This window comes from Furipterus horrens, unplaced genomic scaffold (genome assembly GCF_987537825.1).
Source record: "Furipterus horrens unplaced genomic scaffold, mFurHor1.1.pri manual_scaffold_7, whole genome shotgun sequence".
Lineage (NCBI taxonomy): Eukaryota > Metazoa > Chordata > Mammalia > Chiroptera > Furipteridae > Furipterus > Furipterus horrens.
This window is the reverse complement of record NW_028327177.1, coordinates 51710955-51731917: the sequence shown is the minus strand read 5'-3', so window position 1 is coordinate 51731917 and position 20963 is coordinate 51710955. Positions and strand designations below refer to the sequence as shown.

General features: G+C 34.5%; 1 protein-coding gene across 3 annotated transcripts in view; it reads right to left on the bottom strand.

Annotated features, from left to right (window-relative positions):
* Positions 1-1013: 1013 nt before the first annotated feature.
* The window catches only part of RB1CC1 (RB1 inducible coiled-coil 1), an 82565-nt gene continuing 62615 nt past the window's right edge, over positions 1014-20963 (bottom strand). For 2 of the 3 annotated variants that reach the window (XM_090283704.1, XM_090283706.1), the window contains 6 exons: positions 11369-11423; positions 10304-10351; positions 8336-8394; positions 6086-6222; positions 3017-3087; positions 1014-2374 (listed from right to left, as the gene is read on the bottom strand). In XM_090283704.1, the coding sequence (XP_090139830.1) occupies positions 2297-2374; positions 3017-3087; positions 6086-6222; positions 8336-8394; positions 10304-10351; positions 11369-11423 (448 nt within the window). In that variant the 3' untranslated portion in view covers positions 1014-2296. The remainder of the gene's footprint in view (positions 2375-3016; positions 3088-6085; positions 6223-8335; positions 8395-10303; positions 10352-11368; positions 11424-20963) is intronic. The other variant, XM_090283705.1, reaches the window with a different exon arrangement.

Sequence of the window (20963 nt, the reverse complement as noted above, 5' to 3'; positions counted from 1 at the left end):
AAAATACTACTTCTTGGTGGCAAAACTGGGAAATATCAGGGGCTTAGGGAGATACTAATTTCTTTTTTGTTGTACACCATGGTAATTTTTCAAATAAAGAAAAAATTTAAATAATTTTTGCTCATTCTGTTCTTAGTATATCAGTCACCCTTGCTAAAATAAATAAAACTATTCACACAAGTTACATATAAAGTTTACTTGAAGTGAAACGACTTAAATATTCATTCTTATAATAAAACTATATTTCTATTAGAACTTGAATAGTGAATTCACAGGTTTTTAAAGAAATCTTCACAACAGCTAATAGTTTATGCAACTTGCCCAAAGTTAAATTATATCAAGCCCTGGAATGCAAGCATTCTGATGCTAAAGTTCACAGCACACTTTCCTTAACCACCCAAAGGTAAGAATACAATTGGTGGTTTTCATTTTTAGGTTCCATTTTTCTGTTTTTAAATTTCATTTTATTTATTGATTTGAGAGAGAGAGAGACAGAGGGAGACAGAGAGAGATAGGGAAAGAGAAATACTGATTTGTCGTTCCACATTTTTCCACTTATTTATGCATTTGTTGATTGATGTCTGTATGTGCCCTGATGGGGGAATCGAACCTGCAACCTTGGCGTATCGAGACAATGTTCATACTTACTGAGCTACTCAGCCGAGGCCAGGTTTCATTCTTCTTTTTAAGAAAGAAGATTGCGTTTCCTTTTTGTTTTATATATGTATATGTGAACATCGACAAGATGGATATAAGAAAAATTGTAAGCAACAAAATTAAAGAGCAACATTAATGAGACGAATTTGATATCATGGTCGGCCCACTACAAATCAACAGCACAATGACCACATATTAAATTTGAAGGGCACCAATTAAGTAAATATGGCCCACTTGGCTCATTCATTTAGACCCAATCAAATCTGCTTAAAAAATTCACTGTGTATATAAAGTAATTCATTGCTTTGGTATTCTTTGCATTAAGATGTCATGGAAGGATTAAATAGAAACATGTTAAGTCATTTGTTCATTTATTCATTAATATGCTGTCAAATTCAGTTCTCTACACACTATGGTGTTTATTCCATTTTCTGTACTATTAGACATACATATTTAAAAAAATAGTCAACTTATTTTTATGAAGAAATTAAATATTTTCTGGAAAAAAATCATTTTATTGTTCTCTAGCAACAAACCTCATCCAACAACTAATTTGAATACTTTTGCTCCACAGCGATATGCCTAAAGATCTAGTTTACACAATTCTATTCTACATAACACTGTTTTACCCTGTTACATAGCATATAATTAAAGAACATTTTTGTAATAAACATGTCTTTTTTGATATAATACAGAACAAGTTTTTCCCATATCCCAGCAATCACTCAAATATATTAAAAATGTATCCTTCTTAAAAGGCACACGCATTTACAGGTTCAAATCTTTATTGTTTTAAAATTTTACATGTCTTTTACAATATTTTATTTAAATGACCTCTAAATGGTTAATGTACAATGAGTATTTTTTTTCTGAAACTGAATCATGAATAATAATTCCATCAATATAATTATTCTAAAAAGAATAATATAGATGTTGGGAAGGTTTCAGTGCTGCATTTGAAACTGTCAATAGCACACGCTTCCCTTTAGAACCAGGTGACCAATCTGTTGAAAGTGCTTTTAAAGACTGCTAATTATGGCTGATCTTAAAAATCAATCAATCAAACGAGTTTCTTTTTGTTTTGAAAACATCAAAGGGCATTTAAAAAAATAAATGAAACAATTTGCTTTAGTAATCTACAGAGGCAAATTCAAAATTATGATTATCTGCATGCAATAACACTCCTCTTTAGTTTTGAAGCACTTATACAGTTTATAAAGAATGTGTTAAAGAGTGCAAGTTTTTTGATATTGATTTCACAAAAGGACAAATGCTGGTAATAACAACTAACATTTAATATCTAAGTTCAAGCTAATGTATATGTAACAGGCAATTAATATGGCTAATCATAAGCCACAATGCACAGGGTACGCCCTTTGAGAAAATGAATTCGTTTGGTCCGCATTTCTAGAGTCATGTGGGTAAAAACAAAACAAAACCATTTTGATTCAGCCAAGGGTCTTGATGAATTTATTGTTCCTAAAGTTTCGCCATTTAAAAAGTAAATGATGTACACCAATAAAGCATATTGTCATGTTGACTTTTGTATAAAAGATGGCCTGCTGTTTTTGGAGTGATGAATGAACACTGTAGGACACATCAGAAAAATGTCACAGGATGTATTAATTTCTTCCATAAGTTATACTTTCTTATTCCACGACACAGCTTTCACTCTGTAAAACTTTGTCCCCAAAGGAACCTTGAATCTGTTTTGTGCCTAAAAAGGAAAGAAATCAAATTACACAGGTACAACCATATCATACTACTCAATACTAGAGTATTTGGCAGGGGGCGTGGAGGGATGGTTTCTTTGTGAAATTATAAAAGATCTACCTCTGAGCAGGTAAAGACATACTGAGCCACTTATACTGATGGAAGAACACAGTACAAAGAATATAGTACAAGGTGAGCCATAAGTCATTATTTTAAAGTATCAAAACCTCAATACTACACAGTTTAAGTTTAATTAGAGTTTTGGAGCAGAGGGGCCCAAAATTACAGTGAGTTAGGAAAAATGCTCACTAGATTTCACTGACTGTATTACATTGGCATTGATGATATTACAGACAGGTGAATTTTCAGCCATCAAATATTTCATTTCAACACAGGCAGCATATGAAAACAAGAAAACATCAATGCTATCTTTCACTTTTAATCAACAGTTAGTATGCTCCTTTTCGGCAAACACTAATACCAAAAGTCATAGAACAGAAACTTATAGTAGTTTTCCTATACAGATTGATGAATTATTGGTAATTTACTTCTACTATATAAAGATAAAAAACATAAACACTTTATAAAGTAGTGTAAGAATTTTCTACATAATTCCTAGGTTTATAACGTATGTCACAGTTTTTACCTTTTTGGCTTGACAGTATTCCTTTTCCATTACTTTTCCAAGAACCCAAGGTCTTCTAGATGCACCTGAAGCTATTGAATCAAATCATTAGTTTCTTTTTAAAAGTATAGTTGTAATTATCATAAATATATAACTGCCAGAATCAAAACAGACTGAGACTGTAAGACTTCTTTAAAATTGCTTAAATCATGAAAAATGTATCACAAATTAAAAAACAAGACTGAATTCATTCTTTTTTTCAACCAGTGATTTTGGCTTTATTTACTCATTAAATATTGGCAGTAAGTCAAATCAGAGAACTAACAAAGTTAAAGAAATATAAATAATCTAAGTAAAAATCATAAACAAATAAATGCAGGAATTCTAAATTAGCTCAACAGTGCCATCTACTGAAAAGTGCTAACAAAGATGGCCTTTCCCATTATGAAAGCAATTATGTAGAGAAAATTTATTTTCTAGGTTCAAAGAAAGGCACTGCTTTTTGAGGAGCAGTGATTTTAACACCAGTATTCAAGGGCAGGAACTGCACCTTTCTCACATCTGTACTTCCCAGAGTCTGGCAGAGCTGTGTGAACACAGTCGGTGCACAGTAAATAACTAATCAGTTGGTAAGATGCAAAGCAAGTTCAGAAGGGTAGTACTTGAGTGAAGGGGAGATGGAAAATGTGGGAGATGAGATGAAAAAACTAGTCCTTATAGAGTCCAAGTGTGACAAACTAGTAAGATATAAATACTCATTCTCTTTAAATTCATCCGAAACTGTCATAAGAAGTTGACTATAAAAGTACTTTGGCCAATAAATTATCTGTTTAGGCTAAAGCTTTTGAGATTTCCAAGAGAAGCCAAAATTGATTTTTAATCCATACATATAAACAAAATATACATACATAGAGACTATCACATGATAGATAGAAGCCCCTAGACCATTCTAAAAGGAAATGCTTATGTTTTATGAACAAGGACTAGTAAGTCCTACTGTATCAGGCATAAAAACACTAGTAATCCACCCATCCCCAGGGCAATAATACAGGGGTAGGGTAGCATTACCCCAATTGGTACCCCCTGCTCTGTATTCTTAAAAAAAAAAAAAAAAGAAGGAGATGGTGGTGGTGGTTAGGGAGGGTATGGAGTTCCATGGTAAATTAAGATTGTTGAATAAATCCTTTTCTGCAAACTCGTGAGAGCCTTTAAAATAATGTGCACTGTCAATCTTTAAGAGTGTACAGTGAATGTTTCTGAAATTTAAACAATGAACTCCCTATCCTTAGGATACGCACATTGAAAATTACTTAAAGATAAAGGACCATAATATAACAGCCTCATATGATTCTGGAAATGAATATGTACACACAACACATATATATTGATAACAAAATGTGCACATGGGTTAAGGTATATGAGGTTTTTGGACTATACTTATAATTTCTGGGTAAATTTAAAAATCATTTTCAAGTAAAAAGTTTAAACAAAAACCCACAAAAAAAAAAATCGCAGAAAAAAATAACCACCATCAACAGCTACAACAGAACAATCATGAGACATTGGCCTACCTAAGGAATTAGTATTTGACCAGGTTATCATTCCAAATAGGAACAGCAATCTAAATAAACATATATTCTTATTTTTCTATTTAGGTGAAATATCCCAGGGTATCAATTCTGTTCTTTTGGAATTCATCAAAGTAATGAAAAAAATTGAATAGTAATAAGAAATAAAGGGAGAATCCCTTCCCCTATCACTATTGTTCTAGTACTGTTTGCATCTCTAAGTGCCCACTTTAACCTATTTATATGGTCTACCCCTGGGACCAGCTGGGGATGAAGATGAGTAGAGACCCAGCCTACCTGAGGCTATTGTTCATTGAATGATTATTTAACCACTGTTCCAGGAGCCCAACACTAAAAAACCTTTCTAAATAGTTAACACTTTTTATCCCATAGGTTTTTAAATAAAAAAAATCATGGTCCACTAATAAGTATATATTCAGAAACAATCCGTTACAACCATAGGCAGAACTACTACAGAATGCGAAACCTTTGTCCTAACACAAATTTCATCTTAAAATTTTATATTCTTTCACTCTAGGGAAAAGAAAAAATTAAAATATAAACAAATGAGAAAATAGGAATGAACATGAAGAAAAATGAAGTCAAGCAGTAGGATGCCATACAGAAACACAGAATGGTTTCTACAAGTCGAATAAAGACGTCATCCAAAAGAAATCAATGTGAGAGGGAGAAAAGTAGGACATATGTATATTCTTTTCCCTCCCCAAATGGACTGAGCTGGCAAAGAAAACTGCTTCTTCATTGGTCAGTATAGTGATAGCAGGTCATTGGAAAAATAACCCCCTGCCCCGTCATCTTCTTTCTCTTATTTTGAGGAAGAAAAAGAGGTACTAGGTAAAGATGGAGGGTAGAACGGCTTGTGGCAACAGAGAGCTATTTATTTTTCAGCCTGATTTTAGGTTGAACTATTAAGTAGTCCAGAAATCATTTTGGAAGATTTATACCTAATGGTTGAGAATAGTTCAGTACATCACACCCACTGGTCCATAGATGCATCTCATAATAAATTTTTCAGCAAAACTGCAAATTATTTAAACTTGCTATATATTTTTAATAAATAATAGATAATAGACATTATAACTTAGTGTATTTTAACAAAGCTATTACAGTCTTTTTTAAATGTTTACGTATTGACAAATTTAATAAAAAATAGAAACATGAAATGATAAGACAGGAAAGACATTTTATAATTTGCCCATAAAAAGATAATGTTATAAACAAATAAGCATGTAAGCTTAAATAGGTTGCATTTATAGAATTGTCACAATTCAATTCTGCTGTTGCTAGGATGAGATATTTGGCCTAGTCGTATTAATTACATCGATTTCGAATTGTCAATAGAATCCAGAAAATCTGGATATTGCAGATTTTAAAAACAAACAGGTTAAACAGAGTTCCCTCTTAGTTATTCAATTCTGATAATATTTAGACAGGGAGAAAAATATTAAATTTATTCTCTTCAGCCCAGATTTATTATTTTAGTTATGGACGTGACACTTACCACCCTCACCTGGTCTGAGATCCAGGGCAGGCAAAGACTCTGAATGCAGAAAATATAAGGTTGGACTAACAGTAAATAACACATAATTGTCATGGCGTTCATCTAGGATGATGAGTACCAAATCTCCCACCTGAAAACTGAATAAAATAATGTTATTTTATTGCCCTAAAAAGTTATTATCACCCTATCCTGAAAACTTTAAGTATATATTCTGCAATTTCAACTATATATATTGCAATATCATCAATGCAATATTAATTTTCACATTTACATGATATATAATTTTTTTAACTCTAGCACCTAATGGTCATATATAGATGTTCACAGAATGATGTCAGGGACTGTAAGAGACCTAAAGTATTTTTAAAATAAAATTTGTAATACTATCTACTGTTTAAAGAACACAAAAAAGGAGGGGAGAGAAAAAACTCCCCTAGTTATGTGAAGAAGATATTCATCACAACCTTTTATTTTACAACAAGAAACACAAATTCAGAGGGAGGTAACATTTATAGTTGCTGTGGCAAAGATATTACTATATACTATTTCTCCAGTCTCCAAGTATAGTGCTCTTTAATTTGAAAGAAAAGCTAATTGAACCAGGTTTATGTTGTTAATTAGGTTTAAACAATGGAATTATTAACTTAGGGTGAAGGCTTGAAAGAAGGGAACAAGAAAAGAAATGGTACCAGTGACAACATGCTTTAAGTGGTGTCTGTTTCTTCAGACTCCTGAAAAGTATCTACAACACTCCTTGAAAGTTATTCTTGGAGTCCCTAGTTGTAAAAACATTTTCATTGAGTAGGCCCTACACCTAATAAATCATCAAAATCACCGAAGCTTTTAAATTATTAAGTCTTTTATTCATTAATTGTTTACCCTGCAAATACCTGTTGCCTAACAAAATGTAAAGGTATTGCTTTGGCTAACCACTAGAAGATAACTTTAAAAAGGTAGATAAGGACTTCCTTCTTTCTTTCCTTCCTTCTTTTTTAAGATTTTATTTATTTTTAGAGAGAGGTAATGAGAGGGAGAGAGAGAGGGAGAGAAACGTCAATGTGTGGTTGCCGCTCTCACACCCCCAACCGGGACCTGGCCCGCAACCCAGGCACGTGCCGTAACTGGGACTTGAACCAGCGACCTTCCAGTTTGCAGGCCGGAGCTCAATCCACTGAGCCACACCAGCCAGGGCCTTGTTTCTTTTTTTTAAAAGTTGATCTCTCTCTAATCTTTGAAAGACTATAAATTGATTTGACTTGACATAAAGCTGGTAGGTCAAATCAGATATCATCATTTCAAATCACTGAGAAAAGATAAAATTCTAATAATTACTTCAATGTCAGTAACCACTGATATTTGACAGCCAAAATTTTGATCAACAGACCTACTGTAGACAAAACAAAGGGTCTTTTAAAAATATTTAGTTTACTGATATATATATTTTTTAATCCTCACCTGAGGATGTTTACTCATTTTTTTTTTTTTTTTTTTTTTTTAGGGGAAAGAAGAAGGGGGGGTGGGGAGAGAGAGAGAGAGATACACACACACACACACACACACACACATCAATCAGGTGCTTCCCAAAACATGCTCTGACTGGGGATGGAACCTGCAACCGTTTAGTGCAGAGGATGACACGCCAAACAACTAAGCCTGTTTACTGATATTTTATCAGTCCTCATAGGTATAGAAAACTGATCAGTATTCATGAGCTGCTAACAATGCTTTTGTTATTCCAAAGACCGTCCTTTTAAATAGATCACAACAAAAAACAATATATTAATATGGGGTAATTTGGTCCAGAAATATTATTATTTGATAAATTTAAGTGTATTATAAATTTTTAGCACAGCAATGAAACAAAGTCTGAAAAATAAAAATGATAAAACATTTTAACTTAAAAAGCCAAGACTCTCCAATCTCAAATTTAGAAAGACTAAGGAGATAAATGGGATTTGAAAGAGGTGGCACCAACTGAAAAGTGAACTAGAATAAAAAATAATTTTCAGAAATATTTATGCATAAATGATAATTAAAGCTGTAACAGGAAAGATTTCTAATGCAATGCTAATGTTACCAGAAATAATAATTTAGAAAAACCCTGCTTTTAAATAAAACTTTTTCACTACCAATGAATATAAAACAGCTCAATGAACCTGGATCTGAAGGATTATAGGCATTGAAATATATTTTCATCAACAATTCATTATTATTGAGTAAAACGTTTTGCACAAAATATAAAATACTTACTCTCTAATAGCTATCTTTTCAGAATGCCTTGAGGATACTGAAGACATGCTCTGCGACATCTGAAAAAAAAAAACAGTTCATAAAAGTTTATAGTTAAAGCACAATGCTTATTAGGTTCTTAGTGCAAAAATTCTATCCGAGCTTTTAAGAGTCCGAATTTATATGGTTGATTAATATAATTCCTTTCCTTCAACAATTACTTTCAGTGAACAAATTTACCTATATTTTTACTTTATGTTATTTCTGAATCAAATTTGGCTGGATTAAAAACAATATCAAATTATATTTTATTTATAATTATACATTTAACCTTAAAAATTTAACAGGGACAAAGACTGACACATATACTTCCTGAATAGAGTGGGCCCAAGGCCTAGTTGTACAAATCAATGGAAGATGAATGTATTTCTCTTTGATTATTAAGTCTAATTTTGACGCTCAGAATTTCTTCTATTTCCCTTTGAACTCTATCTGGAACAATGCAGGGTCTCAATTGGTGTTTAAAAGCAAAAGATGAAGAAAAGAACTACAACAAATAATGACCAGAAAGACCTAAAAGTGTATTGCAACTGATTATAAAAATCATCCAAATGGTCTATATGCTGCCAGTGAAGAAAAGTTTGAGCATCTATTTTCAGACATATTCAACTTTATTTAAATTTTTTGAAAAGATTAAGTTTTTCATAAATTTATTAAAATGAGGGCTTAGATAGGAGGAAACATTGTGAATACAGTTGTAAAGTGATATGAAAGTACAATTCCTATTGAGACACTCTTGGATGGGATCTGAAAGGCAAAATCCTTTCATTCATAAACATTTCCCAAATATCTACTGGGGACCATACCAGTTACTATTCTAGGTGCTAGGAATACAGCAATGAATAAAACAGACTAAAACCCTTGCCAAAAAAGCTTATATTCTACTGAGAATACTGCATAAAACACAATGTTGAGTGATGTCTAGAACAGGCAACACTTTTGAAAAACAGTTTACTCTACTTATAAAAATATCAAATATCCTGAAGACTATTATGGAAATAAATTAATAGCTGACAATCTAATCACTATAGAATTAATATGTAATTTTTGCTGTTCAAGTTAAGAAAGGCATACGGAAGAAAGCAGGTGTTTCCCTACAAGACAGTCCTTGAACAGTTCCTATCTCCACATAAACTGTAATTATTAGAATTTGAAAAATGAAGTAACTGCTTCATTAAAGCATATAATATTGACTGTAAAAATTATTGTTCAAGTACTTGGTTAAATACATGGGTTAGAATAAAGTCAAGGTAATCTAGCAGACCATAGTGTTAGGCTCAAACATCTTTAGTCTAAAATAACAGACTCATGAACGAATATAATGTATTAATTACACACACTTGAGTGAACATGCTAATAATTTGCAAAAGGACTATAAAGAGTAGCTCTAACTTATTACTGACTTAAGAATCCTAATTGATGTTAGTTACAAACACATAATTATAAAAAATAATTCTAAAGTCCTAAGAGATTATAATAAAAAAAGCCCTGAACCTCTGACCAGCGTGTATCAGTGGGACGGGCATCAAAAGGTTGGCAGCTCAATTCCCAGTCAGGGCACATGCCTGGGTTCCAGGCCAGGTCCCTGGTTGGGGGCATGCAAAAGGCAATTGATCTATGTCTCTCTTGCACATTAGTGGTTCTCTCCCCGCCTTTCTCCCTTCCCCTTTCTCTAAAAATAAATAAAATCTTTAAAAAATGATAAAAACAATTGTCTTAATTTGTTCATTGCTTTTAAAATTATATGGGTCAGGTACACGGTCACAGATGTTAACTCTAAAAATCACTGGTAATGACCAATATGGCTTAATGAAAAATACTAGGAATGAATTAGATCAAACCACACATCCATTTGACAGTAGATCTTCATGATGAAATACAATAAATTTTTTTTAAATGTTAAGAACAACTGGGCAAGAAAACACTTACCAGTCTTTGATTTAACCGCTTATTTTCTTCTTCTTTTAATTGTAATGTCTAAAGGAGGGAGAGAAGAAAAAAAAAAAAGAGACCTGTGGTTTATTCCTATATCTACTAAAATCTAAATACAAAGATTATCAAAATTTTCTTCAGATGGATGCTTGGTTGTAGTTCGAGAGGTCAGTGGGATATATTTTTTTGTAGATCCTTTCCCACTATTTTAATTATTAACCGGCTTAAATAATAAGAATAATTCTAGTATATTTACCCAAGCCAATGATTCTCAAAGTTCAACATGCATTTGAATCATATCACTTGTGGAACTTCTAAGTATGCAGTAAATATCTGAGATCTATCCCACTACGTCTGGCCTTAAAGGAGGGACCTGCATATACCCCAGTTGATTCTAATGTAAGTGATCATACAAACCTTTAATAACAAACAAAAATGCATGCTAGAACACAAAGTCGTACAATTTTTACTAGATTCTTAGAACATAAGTTTGTAAAGAGCAAAAAAAAAAAGAAAAAAAAATTGCTGAAAAACCTTAAAATCTCAAGGAATGAGAAGTGGTCTATAAACAAAGATATGTTAAAAGTTAAAACAGAATGATATTATTTGATAGTACAATTGGGAGGGAAGCACTTACTGACAATTTTTTCATGTTCATTTCAATTAATCTCTATAAAAAATGTAACTTTTCTTCATCATTCACATATCCTATTTCTGCCCAATTCAAGTATTTGTTGTTTTTGAAATACGTAAACTTGTAGTTACAATGTTTTAATGAATTCTGAGTTAATGAATAAAACTATTATTGCATATATTTATTTAAAAAAGACCACTAACGTTTTCTCTAATATACACTTCATTTATAGGAAAGATGTGACAAATAAGAGGCTTAATACTGACAATTGTTTAGCCACTTCTCAAAAGACGAAACCCCCCCAAAAAAAACCAATGAAAAAGGATTTATAAACACAAATAGGGTATATTTTCAGCATAAAATTTATTTAACTGCATCCTCAGAGTGAACATAGTAAATATTGCAATTAAAGAAAACAATTTACTTACTCGTTCTAACAGCATTATCCTCTGTTTTTCTTCAGATAGCATATGGATATTTTCTCTAAGAGAAAATAAATTATTTTAGTTTAAGTCTTATAAATTCTTCAAAAGGATTTTAAGAATTTAGCTATTACTACAAAGTACTTTAAAATCTGAGGGTCTGTACTAAATTTTAAAAAGCTTCCTGTTTAAGTTAGGATACATTCCAGTGGTGTACATTCTTGGTACCAGAGGTACTGAACTTAGACTCATACATTCTTGGTACCAGAGGTACTGAACTTAGACTCATAAATCTTTCAAAATTACGTATAAACAAAACATTTGTCTATGCCTCTTTCTAGGATGATGTCTTTTACATTTCAAGTATTTTTTTTATATCTTTTAGGGATTAAAAACCCTCTTCATCCTATGTGTGGATGAGTCGTCGGCAGCCGTCCGTCTCGAGAGATGATGGTGTAGCTTCTTAAGAGTCTATCTGCACCGCCGAGAATGGCTGTGCAGTCCGACTCGGGAGTGACATGGTATCTGTCTCCTCCCGTGTTGAATCGACATCATGCGATGACGCTGAAGCTACAGAGCCTGGGCAGGGTGATATGGAGGGTCTGCTGTTGCCCATGCAGCAGACACCCCCTCTCTTCGCAGCTGAAGGGTCCAAGGGAAAGACGGAGTCAATAAAGCTTGGGTTCAGGTGCGCCGCAGGAGTTGCCGGTGTTGACTACAACGTCAAACCGCCTTAGGGACTCCGGCTCCATATTTTCTGTCGGGGTTTACTCCCTTAGCCTTTCCCCTGAAGAGGTATGCCGCAAGGCAGCGGAGGTTTTTTGGAGTCAGAGTTTTCCTTCTCTGATGTACCCTGACTGGAAGATCGAACCAGCGACACTTAGCTCGCAGGCCGACGCTCAATCCACTGAGCTAAACCAGCCAGGGCCAGTTCTTGGAGGAGGCTTCACCATTCAAATTAAAAACAAAACCAAATGCTACATACCCCTAAGTAAGCTTACAGAACTCATAATTTCAGTATACAAAAAATAAAACAAATCTCATTAGGCTTCAAAAGTATCACTAAGTGACTACAAAGTGCTAGTCAATATGACATGTATGAATTTCCCCACCACACTAAAATATTAAATAACTAATTAAAAAAGAAGTGTGCAGGCTTTTGATTTATTTTTAGTGATGGAAAACTGACAAAACTCTAAGATATTTAAAGCGTACAACATGATGATTTGGTACATGTATACACTGTGAAAGGAGTCTCTCCTTCAGGTTATTTAACTAATCTATCACCTTTTGAGAGAGAGGGAAGATGACACTGAAATTCAACTCTGTTATCAATTTTCAACTGTATAATACAGTATTATCTTCTATAATCATTGTATTAAACATTAGATACTCAGATCTTATTCATTCTATAACTGAAAATTTGCACCGTTGTAGGAACATCTCCCCTATCCTTCACTTCCTGGCAATGACTTTTCTAGTGTTTCTATGAGCTTGACTTTTTTTTTTTTTTTTTTTAATTCTACATACTACCGGGGATACTATCCAATATTTGTCTCTTTCTGGCTTGTTTGGCAAAATGGTCCCCTCCAGTTTAACCCACATTGTTGCAAAAGGAATGATTTCCTTCTTTATATAATAATCCCATATGTATTTTTTTCACCATTTTTAAATTAATTGAGAGAAACATCAACTTTTTTATTCCACTTATTTCTGTCTCATAAAATGAGTTTGGTAGTGTCCCTTCCTCTTTTAGATTTTGGAAGCATTTCAGAAGTTTGGTATTAGTTCTTTAAAAAATGTTTAATAAAAATTCACCTATAGTCATTTGGTCCTGGACTTTTCTTTGCTGGGAGGTTTTTGACTACTGATCCAATCTCCTCACTAGTAATTAGTCTGTTCAGATTTTCCATTCAGTCTTGCATTTTTTCTAGGTTGTCCAATTTCTTGGCATTTAACTGTTCATAGTCATTTCTTATAATTCTCTGTATGTCTGTGGTATTGGCTGTAATGTAGGCTTTTAAGTTCTTCTGCAATTACATTTTAAACAACTTGTCTAAAGGCAGGAATTGTGTCTTGGACTACTGAAAAGTCATAAAGATTTACTTCTATAAAATTTTTATAATTTCAGCTTTTACATTTAAGTTAATTTGTGTTGTATGGTGAAGACAAGTTCCAGTTAATTCTTTTGCATGTTCAACTGTCCCCATTCATTGAAAAGGCTATATTATTTCCACCACTGTATTTTCTCAGCACCATTGATAATAATGTAAGGATGCAAGGAAGGGTCAACTGACATTAAATATAAAAGGGCATATTACTGGATCGATATACATACATGGCTATCATCACTGTCCTAGCACTGTATTAATTTTTGAAATAAAAGCATGTTGTTTCCACTTCTTTCTTCACTTTCAAGATTGTTTTGGCTATTGTGGTTCCTGCATTTCCATATGAATTTTAGGATCAGCTTGTTTATTGATGCAAAAGGTGGGGGGGGACATCTCCACAGGAATTGTAGTGAATCTGCAGACCAATTTGGGGAGTACTGTCACCTTAAGATTAAATCTTCCAAATTGAAGACTGCCTATCAGTCTTTAACCATTGAGTATGATATTAGCTGTGGGTTTTCATAGATGCCTTTTTATTAAGTTCAGAAAGTTCTCTTCAATTCCTAGTTTGTTGAATGTTTTTATAATGAAAAACTTGTATTTTATCAAATGCTTTCTCTTCAACTATTGATACTAATATATTATATAAATTGATTTTCATATGTTAAACCAAACTTGCATTCCTGAGATAAACACAATAAGATTCCTTCTGTATACTGATAGATTCAGTTTATTCGTTTTTTTTGTTGTTGTTGTTATTGTTGTTGAGAATACCTGGATCTATAGTCCTAAGAGATATTTTTCTTTCCATAGTTTAAATAAATTTATTGATGTGGAATTCCTTATTCAGTAAGGCTAGATGGGGCTTAAGATTTTAATTTCTAAAGTTTAATGGTAATTTTTATGTTGCTTATTTAGAGAATGAATTTAAAGATGACCATGCTAACCAGTTTTTAATTTTTCTAAAATGAACAGTTCTGTTCTACAACTTTAGAAACACAAACAGAAAATTAAGTGGGATTTCTAAATTAGGCTGAAATAAGTAGAAATCCAGCACGTGCAACAAGGAATCAGGAAAGGACCAAGTCTGCATTACTAGCCCTAGCATTGTTTTCTGTTTAGTTCTACTGAAGTATAACTGATATGCAAAATACTGTATACATTCAATATATACATCTTGATAAGTATGGACATATGTATACACTCAATACCATCACAACCAAGGAACTAAACATACCTATCAAATTAAAAATTTTCCATATGTTCTAGAGAGACAGAGAGGGAGAAAGAGACTTTTTTTCCTGAGATATATCTGTTAGATTTTGTTATCAGCATACTAGCCTCAAAAAATAAATTGGGAAGCATTCTCTCCTCTTCGATTTTTTTGGAAGACTGAAAAGTTGGCATTATTTAAATGTTTGGTAACTTTGCCTTTTGTTAAAAACATTAACCACCAATCTTTTGAGCTCTATGTTATCTTTTTTCTTTTCTGTATGTTTTATTGATTATGCTGTTATAGTAGTCCAAATTAGCCCTGGCTGGTTTGGCTCAGTGGATTGAGCGTCGGCCTGCGAGCTAAGTGTCGCTGGTTCGATCTTCCAGTCAGGGCACATCAGAGAAGGAAAACTCTGACTCCAAAAAACCTCTGCTGCCTTGCGGCATACCTCTTCTGAGGAAAGGCTAAGGGAGTAAACCCCGACAGAAAATCCGGAGCTGGAGTCCCTAAGGCGGTTTGACGTTGTAGTCAACACCGGCAACTCCTGCGGCGCACCTGAAACCAAGCTGTATTGACTCCGTCTTTCCCTTGGACCCTTCAGCTGCGAAGAGAGGGGTGGTCTGCTGCATGGGCAACAGCAGACCCTCCATATCACCCTGCCCAGGCTCTGTAGCTTCAGCTTCACTGGAGAGGACACTCCAGCGTCATCACAAGATGTCGATTCAACACGGGAGGAGACAGATACCGTGTCACTCCCGAGTTGGACTGCACAGCCATTCTCGGCGGTGCAGATAGACTCTTAAGAAGCTACACCATCGTCTCTCGAGACGGACGGCTGCCGAGTAGTCCAAATATCTTTTCCCTTTGCTCCCCTCTGCCCAGCTCCCCACCTCCTTCCATCAGTCCCACCCCTCTTAGTTCATGTCCATGGTTCATGCATATAAGTTCCTTCACTTTATCCCTTCCTATACTAATTTGAACATTCCCATCTATTCTGTACTCTCCTACTTATGCTTCTTAATTCCTGTACCATTTCACTCCTTCTCCTCCCCTCCCCCTCTCAGCTAACACCCCTTCACCTGCTCCCCATACCTATGATTCTGTTTCCACTCTGGTTTTCTGCTTAGTTTGTTTTTGCTTTTATTTCTTTAGATTCTGTTGTTGATAGTTCTGATTTTGTTGTCATTTTAATGTTCATAGTTTTGATCTTCTTTTTCTTAAATAAGTCCCTTTAACATTTTGTATTATAATGGCTTGGTGATGATGTACTCCTTTAGCTTTACCTTGTCTAGGAAGCGCTTTATATGCCCTTCCATTCTAAATGATAGCTTTGCTGGATAGAGTATTCTTGGTTGTAGGTCCTTGCTGTTCATCATTTTGAATATTTCTTGTCAGTCCCTTCTCACCTGCAAAGCTTCTTTTGAGAAATCAGCTGATAGGTAACTCTTCTCTCTTGCTACTTCTAAGATTCTCTCTTTATCCTTAATCTTTAGCATTTTAATTCTGATGCGCCTTGGTGTGGTCCTCCCTGGGTCTCGTTTGTTTGAGACTCTCGGTCCTTCCTGGACCTTTATGTCTATTTCCTTTGCCAAATTAGGGAAGTTCTCCTTCATTATTTTTCCACAAAACTTTCAATTTCTTGCTCTTCCTCTTCTCCTTTGGGCACCACTATGATTTGAATGTTGACACGTTTAAAATTATCCCAGAGGGCTTTAAACCTCTCATTTTTTTCAATTCTCTTTTCCACCTTCTGTACTGGTTGACTCTTCATTTCTTCCTTGTTCCAATTTGTTGATTTGAACCCTGGTTTCCTTTTCTTCACCACTAGTTTCATGTGGATTTTCCTTCATTTCACTTAGTACAGCCTTCATTTCTTCCCGGTCCTACTTAATCTCTTCTGACAAATATGTGAGCATCTGTATCACCAGTGATTAAAACTGCACATCTATTAGGTTTGCTATTTCCTTGTCGCTTAGTTCTCCACTGGAACCTTTATCTATCCCCCCTTTTAAGCCATACTTCTCTGTCTCCTCATCTTCACAGCTTTCTGTGTTTGCTTCTGTGATTTAGGTAGGGTTGTAGCACCTGTTATTAGGGGGCAGAGCCTTAGGTATTCGTTAGTGCTGGTAACCCATTTCACCACGTTGTGGTGCTGTATGTGGGGGAGGGGTCTGAGAGGGAGCGTTGCTGGTTGCCGCTGCTTTTCCACGTACTTCTACACGCTCCCATACTAAACCAGCTGCCTCTGTTGAGAGATCAGCAGTTTCTTCCTCTGCCCCAAACCCCACTGGCTTTCACAGTCAGAAGCAATGTGGCTCTGTTTGCCCCGGCGCTGGAACCGTGCACTGCATGCTCTGGTTTGGGTCTGGGATCATCTGGTTTGGGGCTGGAATTGCTTCCCAGGCTTAAAACGTATGACTTTGACTTTGGCTGCAGCCACCATCCCTATAACACTGCCACTGTCGCCAGTCCAGCTGCCACTGCCAAGCTCCGCCCCCGCAGGCCCGCATCTCTGTCTCTCCATCATCTGGGGTTTTTTTTAGTTTTGAAGTCGTTGTAAATTCCTTACTTAGTTTTGAGGGAGACTCAGCATGTCTGCTTATGCCTCCATCTTGGCTGGAAGTTCTCTATGGTATCTTTTATTGAGCTCAAGTTTTAAAGTTTCATGTAATAACATTTATTAGTCTTTTCCTTATACTTTCATTACCACACATTCAGAACAGTCTTCGACTTTAAGAAATTCTATAGGTTGAAGTAATTTTGACTCTTTAATACATAATATTTTTGGTATATAATGTCAAGTATGGGTTACCCTCTACCAATGGGTAACAAATTACTCCTATGTCCCATTTCTTTCTCCAAAATGACTGAAAATGACAAATTTCCACATACCCATGTGTTTATTTCAAGACAACCAATTCCAGTAATCTATCTGTGACTTTACCAACAATATGTTGAATTCATTATTATCTATATAGCTTAAAACTAGGAGGATAAATTAACAACTAGCAGGATAAAATCCTATTTACTATAACACTTCTGAAAATATAAATTATTTTTGCATGTTTATTTTTTTATATGAATTTTAGCATTCAACAGTAGATTTTACCTAATTTATCCTGTTGAAATTTTAATTGGGTAAAGATTAAATAACAGAATAAAACAGAAGAGAAAATAGTATCTTTATAATATTGTATTTCCATCTATCTGTAACTTTTCAGCCCTTTTAATCTTTCATAAAATCCTATCATTTTTCTCCATAAAAGTCTTGTACATTTTTGTTAATATTTATTAGTGACAAATCATTTTCCTACATATTTATTGTGACCATTTACATATATTCAAATCAGCTTTTGCTAGGAAATATACAAACTGTTTTTGATAAATCAATGACCTACACTCTGACATAGTCTTATTCGTTCTAATAATTTGCTAGGTCTTTGTGGGTTGCAAAGAGTAATATCTAAAATGGTGACAGGTCAGACTTTACTTGCCGGTTTTCATTGTTTATTTATTGTCTTGCTGAACAGTAATGGTGATAGCATTCTTGCATTCTTCCCAAATTATAAGAAATGCTTCTTGATGTTTAAACACTAAATAAGTTTGCTGTAAGTGTCTCACTTTCACATGTAGTCTAAAAAGTTCCCCTCTATTCCTAGTTTGCCAAGGTTTTTAAAAAAATATTTTAAATTAATGGGCACTGATATTTATCAATTGCCATTTCTGTTTATTGAAATTACCATATAAACTTTCTCCTGTGATCAGTGAATACAGTTACACTGAGAGAATTCTGAAGTTTAACTATTATTGTTTTCCTAAAATACTCCACTGAGTCATGTTGAATATATCATCTTCATATTCCATTATTATTAAATATGCTAAAATTGTCTTCAGGACTTTCCACATCTAATTCACAAGTGAGATAAACCCATTATCTTATTCTCTATTAATTTTTAAAATCATACTTGTGGGTTATAATTCTATTGTTCCACAAACTTACTTGTAGCTTCTTTGCTTAATCATATGTTTATCATAGCTCATTTACTTTTAATTTCATTTTTTAAATAAATGTATTTAAGGTTATCTAGTTCTCCTAGTGTACCACCTTGATTATATCCGTCATTTTTGTTAAAGATATTTTTATTTATTTTATTTATTTTTAGAGAGAGGGGAGGGGAGAGAATAACATCAATCGGTTGCCTCTCACATGCCCCCAACTGGAGACCTGGCCCACAATCCAGGCATGTGCCCTTACGCGGAATCGAACCAGCAACTTTTCAGTTCACAGGCTGGTGTTCAATCCACTGAGCCACAGCAGCAAAGGCTATAAGCTGTCACTTTTGATATTTTGTTTAGTCTTGAGTACTCAATTTCCATTTTCCTATCAATGCCTATATATGGATATGAATAGATAGGCATACAAACTTCCTGATGTATAAACACCTATTCTGTTACTAACTTCTTTTGTTTATTTTCAATTACTGTTGACATTCAATATTATCTTCTATTAGTTTCAGATGTACAACTTGGGGGTTAGACATTTAAATAACTTATGTGACCCTACCTACAATAAATGTAGTAACATCGTATCACACATAATTATTACAATGTTATTGTCTATATTCCCTATGCTTTACTTTTACATCCCCATGACTATTTTGCAATTACCAATTTGTATTTCTTTCTTTTTTAAAAGGTTTTATTTATTTTTTTGAGAGAGGGGAAGGGAGGGAGAGAGGAAGAGAAACGTCAATGCGTGGTTGCCTCTCGTGTGCCACCAACTGGGGAATTGGCCCACAACCCAGGCTTTTGCCCTGACTGGGAATGGAACCAGCGACCCTTTGGGTAGCAGGCCGGCACTCAATCCACTGAGCCAGTCCAGCCAGGGCCAATTTGTACTTCTTAATCCCTCACCATTTTCACCTGACAAATCCCATCCCATCTGGCAACCATGAGTTTGTTCTTCATATCTATGAGTCTGTTTCTGTTTTGTTTACCTATTTTGTTCTTTAGATTTCCACATGTAAGTAGAATCATACAGTATTTGTCTTTCTCTGCCTTATTTCACTTAGCATAATACCCTCTAGGTCCATCCATGTTGTTCCAAATGGTTAAGATTTTATTCTTTCTAATGGCCGAGTTTATGTTCCAATGTATGTACAGTATGTACCAGATTTTCTTTACCTAATTGTCTACTGATGAACACTTAGGCTGCTTCCATATCTTGGCTATTATAAATAATGCTGCAATGAACAAAGGGGTGGAAATATCTTTTCAAATTAGTGTTTTGGATTTCTCAGAACTACCCAGAAGTGAAATTGCTGGGCCCTTTGGTAGTTCTTCTTTTAATTTTTTGAGGAACCTCCATAGGGTTTTTCATAGTGGCTGCACCAATTTGCAATCCCACCACCAATGCACAAGGGTTCCTTTTTCTCCACATCCTTGCCAACACTTTTTGTTTTATTGATGACAGGGTGAGGTGACTTAACACCAAAAAAATAAGCAATCCAAATAAAAAATGGGCAGAGGACCTGAATGGACATTTCTCCAAAGAGGATATAAACATGACCAAAAGATGTTGAAAAGATGAATAATATCACTAATCATCAGAGAAATGCAAATTTTGTTACTAACTTTTATTATTATTGCTTATGTTTGGTGGCCTGAATTATATTACTATTTAGAACTTTGAGACTTTCTTTGATTTGATATGTAGCTAATTTTCTTAATTGTTTTTCAACTGCCTTATTTATGTTTTACTTAATTGTTTCCTGAGATGAAAAAGTGTCCTATCCTAACTGTGGCTCTAAAAAGTTCTCATTTTAGTTTTAGTCCATTTTTGACTGTCACATTTAAAATACCTATAAATTAACAATTAATAGTGTGTGGTGAACTGTGTCTTTATATAAAAGTTCCTATTTACCTTTTAAAACCTTTAGCATTAGGTAGAGTGAGTGTGTGTGTGTGTGTGTGTGTGTGTGTGTGTGTGTGTGTGTAGTTATTTGCCTTATATATCTTTGTCAGTCTCTGGCTGGTTTGGCTCAGTGGATTGAGCGTCGGCCTGCGAGCTAAGTGTCGCTGGTTCGATCTTCCAGTCAGGGCACATCAGAGAAGGAAAACTCTGACTCCAAAAAACCTCCGCTGCCTTGCAGCATACCTCTTCAGGGGAAAGGCTAAGGGAGTAAACCCCGACAGAAAATCCGGAGCCGGAGTCCCTAAGGCGGTTTGACATCGTAGTCAACACCGGCAACTCCTGCGGCGCACCTGAAACCAA